General features: G+C 41.4%; 4 protein-coding genes across 5 annotated transcripts; 2 read left to right on the top strand and 2 right to left on the bottom strand.

The window, feature by feature from the left end:
- The first annotated feature begins 771 nt into the window (after window positions 1-771).
- LOC130429441 (transmembrane protein 43) lies at window positions 772-4,303 on the top strand. Its single transcript, XM_056758003.1, has 11 exons — window positions 772-979; window positions 1,063-1,203; window positions 1,777-1,911; window positions 1,993-2,087; window positions 2,257-2,306; window positions 2,382-2,451; window positions 2,562-2,760; window positions 2,829-2,903; window positions 3,246-3,347; window positions 3,419-3,536; window positions 3,779-4,303. The coding sequence occupies exons 1-11, from the start codon at window positions 968-970 to the stop codon at window positions 3,979-3,981; spliced, it is 1,200 nt and encodes a 399-aa protein (XP_056613981.1). The 5' UTR covers window positions 772-967; the 3' UTR covers window positions 3,982-4,303.
- Window positions 4,304-4,522: 219 nt separating this feature from the next.
- On the bottom strand, window positions 4,523-6,882 carry LOC130429446 (rho-related GTP-binding protein RhoA-B-like). Of its 2 annotated transcripts, none has more exons than XM_056758010.1 (5): window positions 6,768-6,882; window positions 5,887-6,049; window positions 5,295-5,415; window positions 5,098-5,228; window positions 4,523-5,003 (listed from the first exon to the last, which is right to left on the bottom strand). In XM_056758010.1, exons 2-5 carry the CDS (start codon window positions 6,040-6,042, stop codon window positions 4,830-4,832), a joined length of 582 nt encoding a protein of 193 aa, XP_056613988.1. In that variant the 5' UTR covers window positions 6,043-6,049; window positions 6,768-6,882; the 3' UTR covers window positions 4,523-4,829. The 2 variants fall into 2 exon arrangements, with proteins under 2 accessions (XP_056613988.1, XP_056613989.1); XM_056758011.1 differs by having other exon boundaries at window positions 5,887-6,044; window positions 6,768-6,842.
- Window positions 6,857-12,035, bottom strand: LOC130429443 (olfactory receptor class A-like protein 1). Its single transcript, XM_056758006.1, has 3 exons — window positions 11,886-12,035; window positions 8,089-8,192; window positions 6,857-8,014 (listed from the first exon to the last, which is right to left on the bottom strand). The coding sequence occupies exon 3, from the start codon at window positions 8,002-8,004 to the stop codon at window positions 7,063-7,065; it is 942 nt and encodes a 313-aa protein (XP_056613984.1). The 5' UTR covers window positions 8,005-8,014; window positions 8,089-8,192; window positions 11,886-12,035; the 3' UTR covers window positions 6,857-7,062.
- On the top strand, window positions 8,529-11,466 carry LOC130429444 (olfactory receptor class A-like protein 1). The gene has a single exon (XM_056758007.1). It carries the CDS (start codon window positions 9,437-9,439, stop codon window positions 10,361-10,363), a length of 927 nt encoding a protein of 308 aa, XP_056613985.1. The 5' UTR covers window positions 8,529-9,436; the 3' UTR covers window positions 10,364-11,466.
- Window positions 12,036-19,002: the final 6,967 nt, after the last annotated feature.

Raw genomic sequence — 19,002 nt, 5'->3', positions numbered from 1 at the left:
CATAAAATCAACAAATACATGAAATATAGTAACATGCCGAACATGCTAATAACATGAGGACATTGAGTGAATTGAAGTGATTTGCCTAATTATTTCAGTAAATAAAGAAACAACTACAAAGAAATCATGAAGGTAACAGGACTTTGTGTTGAGATTGACATTGATAAAATATCATAAAATACACAAAAAAAACTGAGAAAAATATCTTGATTTATTCGGACGGCCTAAAAGAAGATGATCAACCTTTCTGCTGTAGGTGAGAGTGTGTGAGCAGTAACAGGACTGTCAACACATTTTTAATGAAAACAGTTTTAACCATAGATGGAATGTGGAATTACACAAAAATGCATGAATGAGTGTTATGTGTGCATGAGTGTGTGTGTGTGTGTAGTTTGATAATGTGTTTATTTCCTGACAGGAGCGGTCTGGTTGGGCACCACAGACTCAGTTCTGCAGATGATGAGATGTACCACAGGACCACAGTATCGGTGATGCAGAAAGAAGAGCAGACTGGAGGAGCCGTCATCTACAGCTACAGCCCACAAGGATTCAACATCAACGGCAACATCAAGTGTTTGGACCCTGTGCCATAGATTTAGGATGGCCCATTAAAGATTTTTGTGTGAATAATAATGTTTTTTTTCTTCATATTTATACATATTAAACTGTGTTTGTCTGTGTTCACTAAATTAATACAAGATAACTCACAAAACTACATCTCCCAGAATGCAGAAGGCAAATGAACTACACCTCCCAGCATGCTTAGCGGAGACACTTCCTCGACTTGTCATTCGCGTTAGTGTGTGTTGTGTATTTAGTGTTGTTCTTAAGTGTTTGTACAGATTTGAAACAGACTGAATGCGCGTGCTAAGCCGCTGATTGGGACACAGAAGTGAATATTAAAGGCATTTATAAAGAAATTATTTAAAAAAAGATCTGTTTGGTTTCTCTTCCTGAAACTCACAGAATGACGGAAGCTGTAAGTTACTCTGTTGTTTATTTCAGCAGCTGTTTACTAACATCTCAACTGTCTGATCTCACGTGTCTGATTTTCGATGTCAGTTTTCAGCGGGTGAGCAGCACGCGCGCGTCCATAGGCGTAAAGCTGCCGGTTTTCTGGAGCGCGTGAGTGACAGTATAGGCGGCATGATCGCGGGTGTCTGTCTGTTCACCCTGTCTGTCTATCTGCTCTTCAACAACGAGGTGAGACACACACACATTTTAATATGTTAAGTCCGCTTAAAGGAGATCATTAACAGGGACAAAAATATTATAGATACAGATAAATGTATATCCAATCAATCATGGACCAGTGGTATACAACAAATGTACACACTATTAAATATACAACTCAGTTGTGAGGGATATATCTCCCGGTGAGTAGGGCTTGTTTGTACGCAAGCTTGATTGTTGCATTGAGACACAATAGTTGCCACAGCATCTTACCTGCATCTATTGCATTAAGGATGACAATTACAAACACACACACACACACACACACACACACACATACACACACAATGAACCTATGTGTACGCACCTCTCTCTCTCTCTGGATGAGGGTCTCTCTCAGGTTGTGTGTTGATGTGTGTGTGTTGTGTTGTAGGGTCGAGCTGTACGCACCTCTCTCTCTCTCTCTCTGGATGAGGGTCTCTCTCAGGTTGTGTGTTGATGTGTGTGTGTTGTGTTGTAGGGTCGAGCTGTGCGCACCTCTCTCTCTCTCTGGATGAGGGTCTCTCTCAGGTTGTGTGTTGATGTGTGTGTGTTGTGTTGTAGGGTCGAGCTGTGCGCACCTCTCTCTCTCTGGATGAGGGTCTCTCACAGGTTGTGTCTCTCCATGCAGACGAGAGTTTGGATCCTCAGAATAACAATCGTCTGGTTCATATGTCTGGCCCGCTGCACACAGCTCAGGTACAACAGCAATAGACAACTCAAGTACATCATCACAGTGCACATTAACACACTGTGTTTATGTGGGTGTTGTGTGTGTAGCCGCTGTATGACCCAAACTACAGTGTGTCTGTACATGCAGTGAAGTTAAAGAGACAGGTGGAGATGTATCAGTGGGTGGAGTACACACAGAGCAGGTGAACTACACACATCCAGATGCACACGCATGCGCTTACACACAAACACACACACATATACATAAACACACATACATACGCACAAATTCATACACAAACACATGTACACGTACAAACATGCACACACACACACACACATTCTGCTGTTTCACAATATTTCTGATTTCAGAGACTTTAAAGAAAACGGAGAGACTAAGACAGAAACCACATACACATACAGTGAGTGTTTCCTGGTATCTGTCATTTCTAACTCATGTGTCACTCATGTCTCAGTGATGTGTGTGTGTGTTGCAGACACCGAGTGGAAGTCAGAGGTCATTAACAGTCAACACTTTGATAAGGAGGTCGGACACATGAACCCAAGGTCAAAAATCCACGCATCTCTCTCTCGTCATGCTGAGCGATTTATGATGCTGCTAGGTTGTGTTTGTTGAGTGATGATGTCATCAGCAGTGTGTGTGTGTGTGTGTTCAGTGCGATGGCGGTGGAGAGTGTGACGGTGGAGGCTCCTGACGTGTGGGTGGGGAAACTCTTTCTGTCTGCAGGTTTAATGGAGCAGATCAATGACTTCCACACGCTGAGTCTTAAAGGATTTCCTGCATTTGATGCCAACACGTTTCTCACCATGTATGAAGATTATTTTTATCACATCGCAAACCCTCGAAGACCAGAGGTGAGCACACGCTTATGTGTGTGTGAGTGTGTTGGATCACATGATGCTGACTGTATCCCTGTGTTCAGGTGGGAGATGTTCGTGTTCGCTTCACTTACGCCGGTCTCAGTGGTGACGGAATGTATCCTGGATCCGCCCACAAGGTGAGAACAGCCATTAATCAATCATTGGAGTTTGGGTTCCTCCAGGGCAGTGTTGGCCTGCTCACCGGGAGACTGCATTCATTCATTGATTTATTTAATTAGAAATTAGATATTATTTATTAGAATGATCTTACTCGTTGTATAAATACCATGCACTGTGCTGTGTTTTAACTTTTCTGTTTTTCCTGTTTGCCCCTGTAAAGCTGCTTTGAAACAATACACATTGTGAAAAGCGCTAAATAAATAAACTTGAATTGAATTGAACAGCCAATGGGCTTCAGCTGTGTGTTTGGTGTTGACAGTCAGTCACACGGGGGTTCTGTCACATGTGTTGTGTTGCAGGTGAGTGTTGTGGCCATGCAGCGGGGCAATCAGTTAAAGCCCTTTAAGACTCGTGCTGGAGACACGCTGGAGATCTTGTACATGGACGAGCTGTCAGCAGAGGTGAGATGTGTGACACACGTGTGTTTGTGTCGTTTCTGCTGCGCTCATTCTGACATGCGTGAGTGTTTCAGGAGGTGTTTGCTAAAGAGCAGCAGGTGAATGTTATGAAGACTTGGGGTTTGAGGTTGGCAGGATGGGTGCTCATGTTTCTGGCAGTCAGTCTGTCCACACGCATCGTCTACACACTGGGTAACACACTCACACACAGACACACACATTTGCACAGCTATCTTAATGAGGACATACATTGACGCAATGCCATCTCTAACATCTAACCCTAACCATCAGAACCTCACTCTAACCTTAACGTAACCCTCATAAAGATAGATGTACAAGTACACACAGACACTCATGCACACATATTACAATCACACAGACACACACACCCAGTCTTCCAGTAGTGTTGTAGTTGTGACACTGTCTCTTCGCAGTGGACTGGGTTCCGGGTCTCAGAGAGTTGGTATCTGTGGGTTTGAAGGTGTTTGCCCTCTGCGTCTCATCGTCTCTGTCTCTGCTCACCATCGCTGCCGGTTGGATGTTCTATCGCCCGCTGATGGCCGGACTGATAGCGGTCCTCGCACTCCTGCCCGTTCTCATCCCACACATCAGAGCTCCGGCCAAGAAATCACAATGACTCTTTTAAGCCCTTAGAATAGTCAAAGATCTTCAGAATGCTACGGGGTTAACATGTGATGATGTGTTTGCTGGATCTGTTGCATTAATGATCAAGTTCAGGTGTCTTAAGGGTCAAGTTGTTTGTTACATGATCTGCTCTCATCTGGTTTTGCTCATTGTTAGTTCTCAAGAACTCTTGTATTACTGTTACGTCTGAAAGATGATGGTTGTGGTGTTTCGGACCCGTTTTCTTCACGTACTGTATGTTTAGTGTTTATGAAATACATTTTCAATCGAGATGTGTGAAAAACCTGAAGAATAAAAGCAGATTTGTGTTTCTATGTGAAGTGAAATATTGTTTATGGGAATATAAAAGGACACTACTAATCGTTTGCAGAATAAAAGATTTTGTTTACATAACGTGTATAATATTTATGTATGTATAAACACACATGCATGTACAGTATAATAAACAATATATATATATATATATGTACACCCTAACAAGCAAGCGAATAAACTTGAGATCCATTTCTGAAACACTTAAGCCAAAAACAGGATTTGTATAAAGGTTTTAATACACAAACATACCAAATTCAGTTTTTTTCTGAAAGACAAAAAGACGAATTTCAAGTCTCGTCCATGTGTGAACGTTGGTCCTGATGTGTGTGTGTGCGAGTGTGTTATTGAACTTTGTTGCATATTTGTATCAGCGGCTCACAGTGCATGACTATGAACAGCGAAATGTGGCATTGGATTGGATGATGTACAAACAGAAGCATTAAATACTGACACAAACTCTCGTCACTAGCTGAACTGATTCAGTTAAAAGAATAAAATACACCGATGTTCAAGTCCCTCTGTCCATTACAGCAGGAGGCATTTATTGTTCTTCTTGCCCCTCCTGGCCTGCAGCGCCGCCTTGGTTGCCATTTCGAAAACCTCCCTGACGCCATCCTTGGTTTTAGCCGAGCATTCCATATATCCGAAGGCACAGATTCTGTTGGCCATATCTCGGCCCTCCTCCGCTTTGACGGGCTCCTGCAAGAGGACGACAACAAGCGATCGTGTTCAATTTCAATGACAGCTCACAGTTTTGGATAGTCAGGCACATCTGTGGCATGGCATTGCGTACCTGCTTCATCTTAAAGAGCTCGCGGCGCGTGTGTTCGTCGTTCCGAAGGTCCTTCTTGTTGCCCACCAGGATTATGGGAACATTGGGGCAGAAGTGTTTGACCTCTGGAGTCCACTTCTCCGGAATGTTCTCTGCGGAGAAGAGAAGGTTAAAGGTCAGCGGACTGGGCGAGGGAACATGCAGCAGAGCTCACTCACCAAGACTGTCGGGACTGTCGATGGAAAAGCACATGAGGATGACGTCGGTGTCGGGATAAGAAAGCGGACGCAGGCGATCGTAATCCTCCTGACCTGCCGTATCCCACAGCGCCAACTCCACCTGAAACCAAACACACGACACACACACCTCAAATATGACATATTATTCTTATAATTACATATGGTTCATGTGTCAAAGACGCCGTCAATGAGCAGTTCTGTTCCTCTTCAGATCTCACACGTTATCTTTCTTTTCAACACCAGAACAGCGAGCGACACTGATGTAAATGATGAATTCATCGATAAAAAGAAAACAGATCATCATCGCAATCTCCTCACACCGAGCAGCATTTGTTCATGTGTTCAGAAACCGTTTTATGTGCTCACTAGGCCTGTGTTTTTCCAAACAAGGTGAAAGAAAACCATAAAAAAACAATCTGAAAAACATGAGTTTTCAACCCATATGTAACAAGCATCATCAAAATGTTGAAACATATTAAGATATCAGATGTCTCGCCCAGTCATCTACAGGGGTTGGATGTATAGATTCAGAAAGGTTTGTTGTTCTCGCAGTAAACAACACACAGCTTACCTGTTTACTGTCCACTTCAATGTCGGCCACATAGTTTTCAAACACAGTGGGCACATAAACCTCTGGAAACTGATCTTTACTGAAGACGATGAGCAGACACGTCTTCCCACAAGCACCGTCACCAACAATCACCAACTTCTTACGGATGGCGGCCATTCCTGCACTACACAAACAACACAACCATACACAAAACCTTGAAAAGCACGTGACCATTATGAGATTCTGCATCACAACATTTCACGTGAACTAACGACTGTCGTGAGAATCAGATCACTGCAAAAGACATTCATTTCTTTGATCGTGTGAACTACAATAACTTTATCTGGATTTCGGAGTAAAATGTCCGCTCGATCACTTCTAAACGCATAAACACTCAAATACTGTCAGTCAGAGCAGAAACAAACACAACGACAACAGATTAACATGAAAACAAATAAAATGTTTTATTTGAAATAAAAGCAAACATAACGACACAATTTACACGTTTGTACAGTGTGTCTCAAAGTGTTTAGGTTAATAAATCATATCAAATGTACTTGATGTTTTATCGGATTTAAAATCTGTGTTTTGAAACACAGAATCGGACATCAAGTAACATCGCTAGAACCAACAAAAATGTAGGCACCTTAATGGCAAATTCGCGATAAAATACACATTTAATCATTTTTATGAGTGCAAAAGGATTGAACGTAATGTTTAAAGCTGATGCTAAGATAACAGGCTGCTAAAGCGGAAGTGGGCGACTAGCGTCATTTAAAGCGCTCTAATGTTTCAAAATGAAGCGCGATCATACGATCACTCGCTTGAACTAAACTCTTTGAAAACAAATCCGTGTTTTAAAACATGAATTCTTGTAGAAACCTGATTAAATTGAATCTCACCGTCAGATTTATTGGCCTTGAGTTTTCCGGGTCGGTTCAGTGCGCGCGCCCGAAGCCAGACACAATCAGACAAGATGGCGACAGGAAAACAAAGCGTCAAAATAAAAGTCATTCCGCAGAAACGCCGCACACATGTCAAAATAAGTGTTTTCAACGGTGTGCATGAAAATTTTATTTTTGTTAACATTCAACATGTTCAAACACAAATGCAATTCAGACACATGGACATCATGCAGTTTCATCCCAGTTTAACCCAGTATAAGTCTTTACTAAGACCTAGAGCTCTGTGTCATGATCAGTTTTTAACATTCGAGTCCCTGTTGTCCACTGCTTGATCCGAGGCTGCACACACCATCCTCGCTTTGACCTTCTTATTAGAGGAGATGATGAGGAACGGGCTGAGAGACGCATAACACGAGGAGAAGAACACTCTCATATCAGCCACCACGGGAGGCACCTGAGCCACAGTCAACATGTAGATCCAGATCACGTTGTCCAGGCCAAAAAAAACTGCATACAGAACCACCAACATCACCACCGTCTTGGCCGCCCGCGTTTCCATGGTGCCGCCCTGTACCCTTCGGATGCCTCTCACCTTCCTGCTGTGGCGGTGCAAGAGGACCAGGATGTAGACACTGGAGCCCAGCATCACACCAACGAAAGCGAAGTCTCGCACCGAAACGGCAATGCCGTTAATGACGTAGGACAAGTTATCGCGGAAGTCGACGTGGCAGAAGCCCAGATTGAGTGTAAACGGGGGGACGGTACCATTACGAGGGGCCACAGAGAAGAACGGGGCGGCTATGCAGACGGCTATGTTTATCAACCACAGTGCCACAAAGGTGGGGAAGACCAGCTCCGGCAGCATGGCCTTTAACCTAGACAGGTACGGTCCGGACGCAGGCGCCACGGTCACCGCCTGGAACACGCTCAGCATGCAGGTGATGCAGACCGACAGGGCTCTGGCGATGCGGTACGTGTAGATGACCACCTTGCACCCGGCGTCGTCGAGCAGATTTTGCAGGCCGAACACGGTCATGGTCTGCGGGATGCCACGGGTCAGCAGCAGGACCAGGTCGGCGAAGGCCAGGTGGCACAGAATCATGTCCACGGGCTGCAGGTTGGGATCGGTCAGTGCGATGTGGACATATGCCAGCAGGACCATGACGTTGCCAAGGATGCCCAGTCCTGCCTGCAAGAGGAAGGAGATGCCTTTGATGGTGACGCATAAGTCCATGGAGCCGCACCTGCAGAGTTCAGATTCCTTCATGAGCGTTTGCATTGATCAACAGTCACAAGCAGTTAGATATGAGTGGCTTACCTGCGTATGAGTGTGACTATGGTCCGTTTGGAGGGTTTTCTGTACTGTGTGACTCGTGCTATGCGACTATATATCCTCTCACGTCTCGTGGGAGCCGCCGCAAACTCAAGAAAACAAAGAAAACAAGAACTTCAAAATGGTCTACTGCGTGCCATCGTAATTCCTTGTGTGAGAGCTTGTGTGTCCATCAGCAGATATTCATAACTGAAAACCTTTAGTTCAATGTTGATTTCGCTTTTTACAAACTACATGATTGCAAAGCAGCTGCACCAAAAATACATTGATAGACAACCAGACAAATTGAGATGAAAACACACAGTAATGGACAGTCATAGATACATGTACATTGAATAATGGAATACACATGGTATATAAATGTTTGGTATAATCACAATTACAAACATCATTAACTGTACAAATATTTTCTGAGGGGTTGTTAACAGATTCACATCACGTGTAAATGCTTATGTGTTGTAAAATGTGACTATGTGTGTGAATTTTTGAAAGGTTAAACTTTACAAGCCAAAAATATTCATCAATAATTTACAGGAAAACCACACTGGTAACTGAAGCGTAAGTGAAAAAAGTTTAATTGAACAAAATTTTATACATCCCACGTAAAATCTGATTCACATGAAAACTATGAATATACTATCAATACTATAGCAGTGTTTGGAGAGTTGTGTTTATGATCGTCTTTGTTACTCATTGTTCTCTTTTCTCTTGGTTTCCTGAATGTTCTGTTTTTTAGACTTTATGAAGGTTGCAAAATATTTTTTATCTTTTATAATTCGCAATTGTTTCCTTTTAAGTGTGTTTGTCCCTCATGTGTCCTCAGAGAATCATTGGACAACATTAAGATCATTAACTAATGAAAGGTCTGTTATGGGCCGCTTTCAGGCAGGTCTGGACTCGTCTGTTTTCTGTTGTTTCATTAATGAGCTTCATCATCATGTCCTGTGAGCCTGACAAACACCTCATGAGATCATAATTCTTTATTCTTGTCTTCATCTTTAACACCGTTCAATATGCAACATGTCTGAAATATTATCAATGCATTTTATAAATGCTCACACCTTGAAACCCGTGATCACATTTTACCAAAGTCAGAAGAAACCAGATTGTGCTGTGGGTGATTGAGATGAAGGTTCATGTGACAGAATCGCTGGACTGGAGATGAATGAGATAAGAAACTCACTGAACATTAACATCCCAACGGCTTTACAAGATTATAAGACCTGATGATCCTTCTGAGGTCCACTGAACCACTCCGAGAAGAATCTTTGGGGCTTTCTGTCGTGTTTGTGACATAATTTTTTGACCATCAGAGGAACAGGATAGATTTGAGATGAACTCAGACACCTTGACGCGTGGGATGCTGTTCCTGTCGCTCACGGCGATGGGCGTTCTGGGCAACGGCGTGGTCATCTGCACTTTCCTCTCGGCGATGTATCGTGAGGGTCGTCTCTTACCCGCCGACGCCATCGTGATGCACCTGGCGTCCACCAACCTCATGGTGGTGGGCGTGCGCTGCCTGCTGGAGGTTCTCGCTACGTTCGACATCTACAACGCGTTTAACGACGTTGGCTGCAAAGCCGTGATCTTCATCTATCGCACTTCCAGATCTTTGTCCATCTGGTTGACGTTCGTGCTGAGCGCCTACCAGTGCCTGAGTGTTGCTCCGCCCGGCTCCTGCTGGGCCGACACCCGGCTTCTGGTGGGCCAATACCTGGGTTCCATTTTCCTGGCGTTGTGGGTGATCAACACCTCCATGAGCATCGCTCCCCTCCTGTTCGCCGCAGGTGCCAAGAACGACTCCAAACTCATACAGAACGGAATCAATGTGGAGTTTTGTTTCCTGAGCTTCCCGTCCAAGATCTCTCGAGACGCCAACGGCGGCGTGCAGGTCGGGAGAGACGTGGTGCCCATAGTGTTAATGGTTTCAGCCAGCCTCATCATTCTGGCCTTCTTGTATCGACACAGGCGGCAGATGAAGGGTTTACGGAGCGGTGGGCCAATCACAGGTGGCAGACAGGGCCCGTCTGCAGAACGCCGGGCAGCAGTCACTGTGGTCACCTTGGTAATGCTGTATGTGTTGTTTTATGGGGTGGATAATGGGCTGTGGGTGTACACGCTGACAGTTCAGCAGACTCTGAGTTCATCGCTGATCTCAGATCTGAGGATTTTCTTTTCGTCTCTGTACGCCGCCGTCAGTCCCGTCATCATCATCGCCTCCAACAAGAAAGTGAACAAACAGCTGATGTGCAGGAACTGACTCGAGGTGTTTTCTGAGCCACCTCAGCCTGATACTAAAACACGTGACATCAGAGACTGACAAACGTGTGTCTTTCATCATGAATTTATTTTGTATTATTATTGATATTGTAACAGTGTCGTCTGCAAACAAATGCTTTTCTCAGAGCTTAGGTTTCACATTTCTGAGGGGATATCCAGTGGATGTATGAAGTTGTATTTTTCTGATGTTTACACATCACCACATGAGCTACAAAGATCATCACTAACCCATAGTGTCAAAATCCTGTTCATACCCCACTCTCATGAGCCTTCATTTATGCACATCTTCTCCTGATAAAAACGTTTTCATTAATTAGGTTTCATGTTTGTGTAGGTGTCAGATAACATAAACTGAGGACAACAAAAAACAACAGACATTGACAGATGTGTTTTTTGTACCGGCATTTGCGCAGCACTCATGTTTATTGCCTATTGGTGATGAATCAGTTGTTGATTTCCTCAAATCATTGAAACATAAATGTAAATATATTGTACAATGATCCTAATATCAGATTCATTTGTATAACTTTTTTCCTGAGATAGTGCCAGGCCAAGATGAAGGTTACATGGCCATGTAATTGGTCCTTCTCGCTCTGTGTGGACCTCAAACCGCCGTCGGCCCGGATGGGAGACAGGCACTTGTTTCTCCATTTATTCATCATTGGAGTTTGGGTTCCTCACCACAGGGCCGTGTTGGCGTGCTCACTGGGAGACTGCATTTATTAGATGTTAGCTTAAAGCTTGGGTAAATTCAAAAACATCACTTCATTAGAATGATCTTGCTTTTTCTTTAAAACACTCTTCTATGTTTGACCTTTTCTGTGTATTTCTGTTTTTCTCTTCTCCTGCAAATCTGCTTTGGAACAATGCACAGTGTGAAAAGTGGAAATTAAAAATTAAATAAAATTTATTTGAACTATACTTCATTTGTACATTCAGACAATGAAAGTTTGGAAAGTGATGATGACATCAGGCGAGTGGGGACATCATCAGACACTGGAGGAGACACAGAAGACTTTTATCAGACGCTCGATCCGTGTGTTGTTCTCTTCGCTCCGCTGAAGTCTGATCTGTTAAAACAGACTCCGGTGGAATGAAGGACACAACACACAGATGTGTTCAGATGTTTACTCAGTTCATCTGTGTGTGTGTGTGTGTGTGACTGCATGAAGTTTCCTGACGCAAACGTTTCCCTGTACAAGACCAGACCTGCTTTGAATCTGCCCTGTAACCACACACACACATAAACGCACACACACGCACGCGCACGCACGCACGCACACACACACACACACACACACACGCACACGCACACACACGCACACACACGCACACACACGCACACACACACGGAAACACACGTACACACACAGGCACACAAGGGCACGCACACACACACACATGGACGCACACACGATTTAAACATAAAGTATAAAATAATCGCACACATAAGTTCTTTTCTCACTAAATGTCTTTTGAAATCTCATCAATTTTATACTCACCGATAGATTCAAACTGGAGTGACCTGCAAGTTTAAAACGCAGTTTGAAATTTTCTGTTGATTTCTGTCAGATTTAAAGAGAAATGATCGTCCATGTTACACAATCCAGCAGAAAAGGAGAACAGAGATCCGCTGAGATCAGTCCAGAGAGTCGAAGTCTCCTTGAGTTTGTCTCTGCTCACTTACCTGCTGTAGGTGCAAGGTTCATCCAGCCCAGGCCCCGCCCCTCTGAGTCATAGCCCCACCCACCATCACTCCTCATAAACATTTCAAGTGAAATGTTTGATGTTTGCTCCATTTCAAAAGTGTCATGGACAGCTAAAACAATCATAGCTTCACGTTCAGACATTAGTCACATCTGCAGGCTGGTTTCAATGTTGGACAAACGCAATGTGTTTTACATAATGAAGTGATGTCTTGCAGCATGTGCTTGTGGTATCTTTTGTAAGAACCTCACGACTTGACATTTTGACACACAGTTTGCTCATTTTGTCACCATATAAGGAAGCAAAAAGCTCTGTCAGGACTCGCTGCAGGAATGTGAAAGTCATTTAATCATCCCAACTTTGTATCAGCACCTCTTGTATCATTGCTCCTACATGTCATATGGCTTTATTGCTCCCTCAACTCTCTGTAAGTCGCTTTCGATGAAACTAAATGACTAAATGTAAACATCAAACCATCAATGTTACTGCACGTTCAGTCAAACTCATCTTAACGGTGTACATTTAAATGAGGTGCTAAACATTTCAGAGATATTTGCACACGGTTGTGCTTGTGAAGGATCTTGTATGAATGACATTTACTTATTTTGACTGAGAAACAAACAACATACTAACTGAGAAAATGAGCTGTGCAGAGGGTTAAAAGGTGAATTTCAATCTTTATTTTATTCATGATTTCACTGCAGTTTCCTGTTTGTTTTCTTGTCACTCTTCCTTGAGCTCATCTAATGCCTTCACACACTTGATTATTTTCGTCACCGGATTGAATTGTGTTGTAATGTTGTGAGAATCTAGCTGAAATGAAAGGCTGAAGATCTTAATGGAAACTTTGGAAGCACTGCAGGAATGTGGACAGGATTGAACATGCGCTTGTTTGTTTCATCAGAATGTGCAGACGGGACACGAGCAACAGCTCAATGAGAACTTGACCAGAACAACCAATACAAATCTGAGTAATCATGGAATACAATACATGGTTTCATTGGCAAACATTTGAAAAAAAAAAGAAAAAACTACTTTAAATATATACAACAGACACTTTAAGAGAGAGAAAGATGAACATTTTACGGGTTAGATGGAAATTTCTTTGACACAGTTTGTTTCAATGAGACGCTCCACATATACATTAAGATCAAGATGAAACAATTTAATTTATAATTTGCTGTGATAAGTAGAAGTGGCTTTTTAAATTATGCCAAGGCATAATTGGAATAAAGTTAGAATCAACTTCCTTTAACACAGAATACATGGAGAGTAATTTCAGTTTAAGAAGAACTAAATTGTATATTATTTTCAAGTAAAAACTATATTTTTGTAACAAAGAGTTTGCTTGGCAAGACATACTTCAGTCACATTTCGTTCAATTCAAACATATGGCAACAGGTCGAGCTCATTGATTGATGGGTAAACTGACAAAAGTATTGTCAAAAGTTTCTTCCATATTCTGAGGAATCTGGGAGCATGAATATTTGTGTATTTAAACGTCCCCACAACAATGAGGTCCAAAAATGCATTCAATGTATAATAGAAATATCTTTATATTTACAGACGCATTTCACCCGTTTTGATGCATGTCTCCAGATGATATCTTGATTTCTTCAGTGCATATTAAGACCTGTTAACCTCCACTCTAGTGCCTCCAGCTGCTCCCCACCTGCAGCTTTCAAATCCCATTCGCTCAATTCCTGTTTCTAAGGTAATACCGTGACATCACATCCTGAATGCAGCTCATCATTACAATGCTGTTCACATTAGGTTTGTTATTAGAAGCAACAGATCTGCGCTGATTTTTATAATGAGCGACACCTGTGATAATGTGTGCTCTTCTTATTTCTTAATTCAAAGGAACAAAGTGAATTTTAAGGCCAAGGGGGTCACAATAGGGTCCCTCACACACCCGATATGTGCTGGACTGCCCAGGCATTTTTTTTTAAATCCTCCCCATTACACAAAATACCAAAGCCTCACGTTCAAGACAAGGCCTTACATAAATATCTTGCTGCGACGTGTTATCGAAATAAAACCAAAGATGGCAAACAGTGAGCTAGTGTTGGGGAAATGCCTTGAATAGCGAAATGGTTTTCCTTAACCTCAAAAACACAGCAAAGCAGTACCAATATCTCTAGAGCAACAGAATCTTGTTTTCAGACTGTTTTGTGTTGCTCACAACGTTCATTTCATCAGTAGTTCCAAAAACTAGCTTTACTCGAAATAACAGACAATATACAAAAACATGTAAGCTGCTTGTCTGATGAGAGGCATGGCCCTGTTTTCTTCACCATGTCTGCATTTCACCCTAAGGCCACAAACACAGATTTCCAGTTTGTCAATAAACGTTTCAAATTTGATGGTGCTTTGCTTTTCTCAGAAATATCAATCTGTTAGAACCCTGCAATCATTGTTCTGGGAGGGCACCAATCAGAATATGTAGATTATTTGATTCATTTATGTTTCTTGTATTTTATGACATTCTGTAAATATTAAACTATGGTAATAAGATAAAGACAATCTAGCCACATTCATGAACAAACAAATGCTTCCTCACATTATTCTGATCAAAACAATAATCAGAACAATTATTATAATAATATAGAGCACAGAAATGGTCTCTGGCACTTTCACCAATCTTATACTAAAGATTAGGGTTCTGTTTGTCTCCTATTTCTCATTTACATTTACATTTAGCAGACACTTTTATCCAAAGCAACTTACAGTGCACTTACAGGGACTACAGGGACAATCCCCCTGGAGCAACATGGAGTAAAGTGTCTTGCTCAAGGACACACTGGTGGTGGTTGCTGGGATCGAACCAGCAACCTTTGATTTACCAGTCAGTGGTTTAACCCACTAGACCACCATCTCCATATTTCTCAATTTTTCTCTATTTTTATTATGTACCTGCAATGTTACAGAGATATTATCATTATTATTAATAACAATAAAATGACACATTTAATAATAGTTGTCATGTTATCCTATTTGTGTTGGGAGTTTATTGTGCAATAAGAAAGAGATGAACAAAACAGCAACAAAGTGATGGCCCAGTTCCGGCCCACATCTGGCCCCTGTGAAATCCAGTATTTGGGCCAACACACTATGTTTCTGTCTGGGAGTTGCAGGTTACTTGCGGATACTTGCGAGCTCTGTACTGGAACAATATCTGTATGTGCTGGAAAGATTGAAAAGTTCTTGAGGTTTCAGAATGAAGTCCTACTGAAAAACCCTAACTTCCTCAATACTTGACATTTACATTTAGCAAACGCTTTTATCCAAAGCAACTAACATTGCTTTATCCTATACATTTTACAGAGGTATTTGCAATCCCCTGGGATCGAACCCACAACCTTGCTTTGTTAATGCAATGCTCTTACCACTGAGCTACAGGAAATCTGTAAGTTTTTTTAACCATTTGAAGGTTTGCACTACATGCCCCCCCCCCCCACACACAAAAATATATAACATATTTATATATACAGTATATTAGGGCTGTCAACGTTAACGTCTTAAAACATGCAGTATATTTTTTTCAGATGCACGTGTTAATATTAAACTCCAATAACGAAACATCCGTTTTTTCTTTAATTATTGTCTAGTGTTACATTACATAATCAAGCTCTTATTTAGATAAAGCTTTTAAACTATCTGGACGCGATTTGAAAGCGTTGTATCGACAGGTCCAATTTACATTGACAGCATCTGGCTGTGGGACTTGGCTCAACACCACACGACAGCGGTCCCGTCAGCTAAAGGCTGCGTCAGAATTTGTCAGACAGTGCACCAGTATTAACTTCTTTCATGCTAATGAACAAAAACACACAAGATTATGCCAGAAAGCACATTTTCTCCAGTCTTTCTGCAAGCACAGTCTTGAAATACATTTTATTAAATACAGTCTTGCATGTATGCAAACAGTAGTGAAAATAGGAAGCGCATTAGACCTGCGTAAAGAGGCAGCTCTTTAACGTGTTGCTGTAACTCCTGTCACCTATGTTAATAAAGAACAAAAGAAAGGATGAAATCTATGTGATTTTGTAACTTTAATGAGGATTCTTCTGTATTTCATGTATTTAGCAGTAAAGACTGTAAAGTGTTTGAGAACTTTATTAATTTATTAATATTTATTAATCTATTATTTCCTACTTTTTAGACAGGAGGAAAGACACACTTATCATAAGTGTGCCCTATCAAGGGTTGGATTGGTAGAAAATAACATAGCCTACTATTTAATAAAGACATGAATGTTGAATGTTGGCTTTCATTCATAAATGATGATGTTACAGAAATGTGTTGTTTCTACATTAATTTGGAGATAAATGTGAAATTATCAGAGATAAATGTGAAATTATTAAAATGTCTTCTTCTGTTATTAGTGTTGATTAATATAAGCGGTCTGACGCCAATCATGCCGTTGTCGTTTCCCTCCCCATACTAAGAAAAAAAAGTTTTTAAATTCATAATGTAGGTATTTTGTACTTTCAGTACATTTAAATAAAATGTATATTTTTCAAGCATCTCTTCATCAAAACAATTTCATAAAGGGACACAAGTATAGAATATATTTTGTATATATTTTTCTACAAATAACGTTTCCAGACACGTGCATAGACATCATTGGATCAATTGATTCAAAGCTTGGAAATGCTTTGTTTCTCCCATTATGACCTGCAGATCCACAAGAGGGCACTCCCCCGGATCTATATATTCACTCTGGACTACAATTCCCACAATCCTTAGCATGGTCTCATTGTTCCTAATTATTGTCACCTGTGTCTCATTTCCCCTGTCTACGTAAGCATGTTTTTTTTTTTTTATACTTCTAGGAAGTATTGTGGTTAACTGTAGTTCTGGCTGTGTGTGTCCGCACGTGCATCATGGTAGAGTATTGGATTTGTTTACCGCCTTGTGAACCTTTGCTGCCTGCCCAGACCATTGTCAGTTTCATCGTATATGCCTGTTTTCTGCCTGCCTTGACCATTGCCTTTATTGTTTGTGGATTGAAGCTGCATTTGGATATTAAACCCCAGAGGCTAAGAGCAGTTTTATAACAATTACTCTCCTCCATTAATATAACCCACATTTATCGCAGACTTTTACTTGTGTTTATATCTCTTAATGTAGTTTTGCTGATTTAAATGTTCTTTGTGGATTAATGGTAGCATGCATCCTCAAGGAAACATTTCTGCTGCTTATGTTTTGTCATTTCCTTAAAAATTATTATATGCTGTGGAAACAACGTTAATGTAACAAACAGACATTTAATATCATGTCTGCAAAAGCTTTTGAATTTCCTTTTTGTGTAAAATGAGGGTCTACAAGTCTGTTGAGTTTGTGGGAGAGTGGAGTTTTTCTACAGGTTGGATTAGTATAGGGTTTCTGGTATGATGTTTTTACACACTGGGTAAGGTCTTGTGGTAAGGCCAGCATCTACAGGTGTGGTGAGCGAGTTGGGATGTTTTTGCGTGTTGGGTAAGTATGAGGTTTCTACACATCTGTGAAGTCCAAGGTTTCTACAGTGATGGTAAGGTCTTGTGATTCTTTCAGTGTCTTCAGGCCTGGTGAGTATGTTAAATGTTATCGCAGATCTGATGCGCGTGTCGAATGCTATTGCTGGTCTGTAAAAACACAAGTAGAAACAACTTGAATGCTCAAAGATGGCGCAAGCACTCATCACAAGTGTTGTATGTTCTGTAGTGTCATGTAATGGAGTACTGAAGCAAGTAAACTTTCTCCGTTTAGGTTTCTACAGTTTACAATTGTCCTTTTTTTGCTACTTGTGTGTAGTACCTCCTTCAGTTCAACATTGTAGACCCTTCTCCATGTATCTGCAACAGATGTCTTTGATATAATATGCCATACCATTCTGTAGTCTTATGTGTTTCCCGCACTTATATGATTTGAATCATTTGGCAAAATATTTTTGTCATGACGGTTCCAGCACAACACTCACAAGTACAAGTGTTGCATATTTGTTAGCTTTGCGCACTGCTGACAACTGGTGTGTGTGTGTGTGTGTGTGTGTGTGTATGTATAGCTTTTGGAAGTTTATCTTAAAATACGTTTGTGTCATGGTTCCACCTCTCCTTGTCAGGTATTTCTTGTTCTAGAGGTGGAATAATAAAGGATCCTTTGTTTCATGTGGGAGAGAGACGTTTTCATCTCTCTCTGATCTGCGTCATCGTTCCTGCCCTCCTGTTTCCTAGTTTGTGTTAATTAGTTTATCCCCTGCACCTGTTCCCTCTTGATTTCTCTCACTTTAAAACATCCTCGTGTTCATTGTCCTGTGCGTGTTCATTGTAAGTTGTTTGCTGTATGAGATGTTCCTTGTTGTAGTCACCAGATTCCTTGTTACCTTGTTCCTGTTACCCTGAGTCCTAGTTAGTGTTACTTTAAGACTATGACACTTGATAAGAACACTAGTTTAGTCAGTCTGTGTCCTTATTTTGCTATTATTTATCCTGTCTTGGGGTTTTGTTTTTGTCAGTTTATGGTCTTGTTTGTATTAAATACCCGCGTTTACTCCTACCATCTCGTCCTGTCTCTGCCTTGCAATTGGGTTCCTACTTAGAGTTTCATGACACGTTTGTACAAACTCAACCCACCACTAGATATGAACAATGTGAGCTACACTAAGTTTTCCTCTGATTTAGTGTAATCAGATTAGCTTTTTTCTATTTTATATTTTTGCCCCAGTTGATGTTACTTATTATTTGAACTCAAAAAAATAAGCAATAAACATGTGTACTATTTTAACTCCACCTTATCTCAGCTTGAATATGAAGTTGTTTATCTCTGCATGCAACAGTCTAGTGGTTGTCTCGGTTTTGTCTGTTTTACAAGTGGTTGTCTCCGTTGTTCCTGTTGTGTCACAGATTTGTTTCCCAGTGATGTCATCTG

This window comes from Triplophysa dalaica, chromosome 10 (assembly GCF_015846415.1).
Source record: "Triplophysa dalaica isolate WHDGS20190420 chromosome 10, ASM1584641v1, whole genome shotgun sequence".
Taxonomy (NCBI): Eukaryota; Metazoa; Chordata; class Actinopteri; order Cypriniformes; family Nemacheilidae; genus Triplophysa; species Triplophysa dalaica.
This window is presented reverse-complemented; position numbering and strand designations above follow the sequence as displayed.

Coding starts and splice junctions, on each gene's coding strand:
- LOC130429441 (XM_056758003.1), top strand. Junction 2,761..2,828: donor CAAACCCTCGAAGACCAGAG/GTGAGCACACGC, acceptor CCCTGTGTTCAG/GTGGGAGATGTTCGTGTTCG. Junction 2,904..3,245: donor ATCCTGGATCCGCCCACAAG/GTGAGAACAGCC, acceptor GTTGTGTTGCAG/GTGAGTGTTGTGGCCATGCA.
- LOC130429446 (XM_056758010.1), bottom strand. CDS start 6,042: ATGGCCGCCATCCGTAAGAAGTTGGTGATTGTTGGTGACGGTGCTTGT. Junction 5,229..5,294: donor CGACAGTCCCGACAGTCTTG/GTGAGTGAGCTC, acceptor TCTTCTCCGCAG/AGAACATTCCGGAGAAGTGG. Junction 5,004..5,097: donor AGCTCTTTAAGATGAAGCAG/GTACGCAATGCC, acceptor GTCCTCTTGCAG/GAGCCCGTCAAAGCGGAGGA.
- LOC130429443 (XM_056758006.1), bottom strand. CDS start 8,004: ATGGACTTATGCGTCACCATCAAAGGCATCTCCTTCCTCTTGCAGGCA.
- LOC130429444 (XM_056758007.1), top strand. CDS start 9,437: ATGAACTCAGACACCTTGACGCGTGGGATGCTGTTCCTGTCGCTCACG.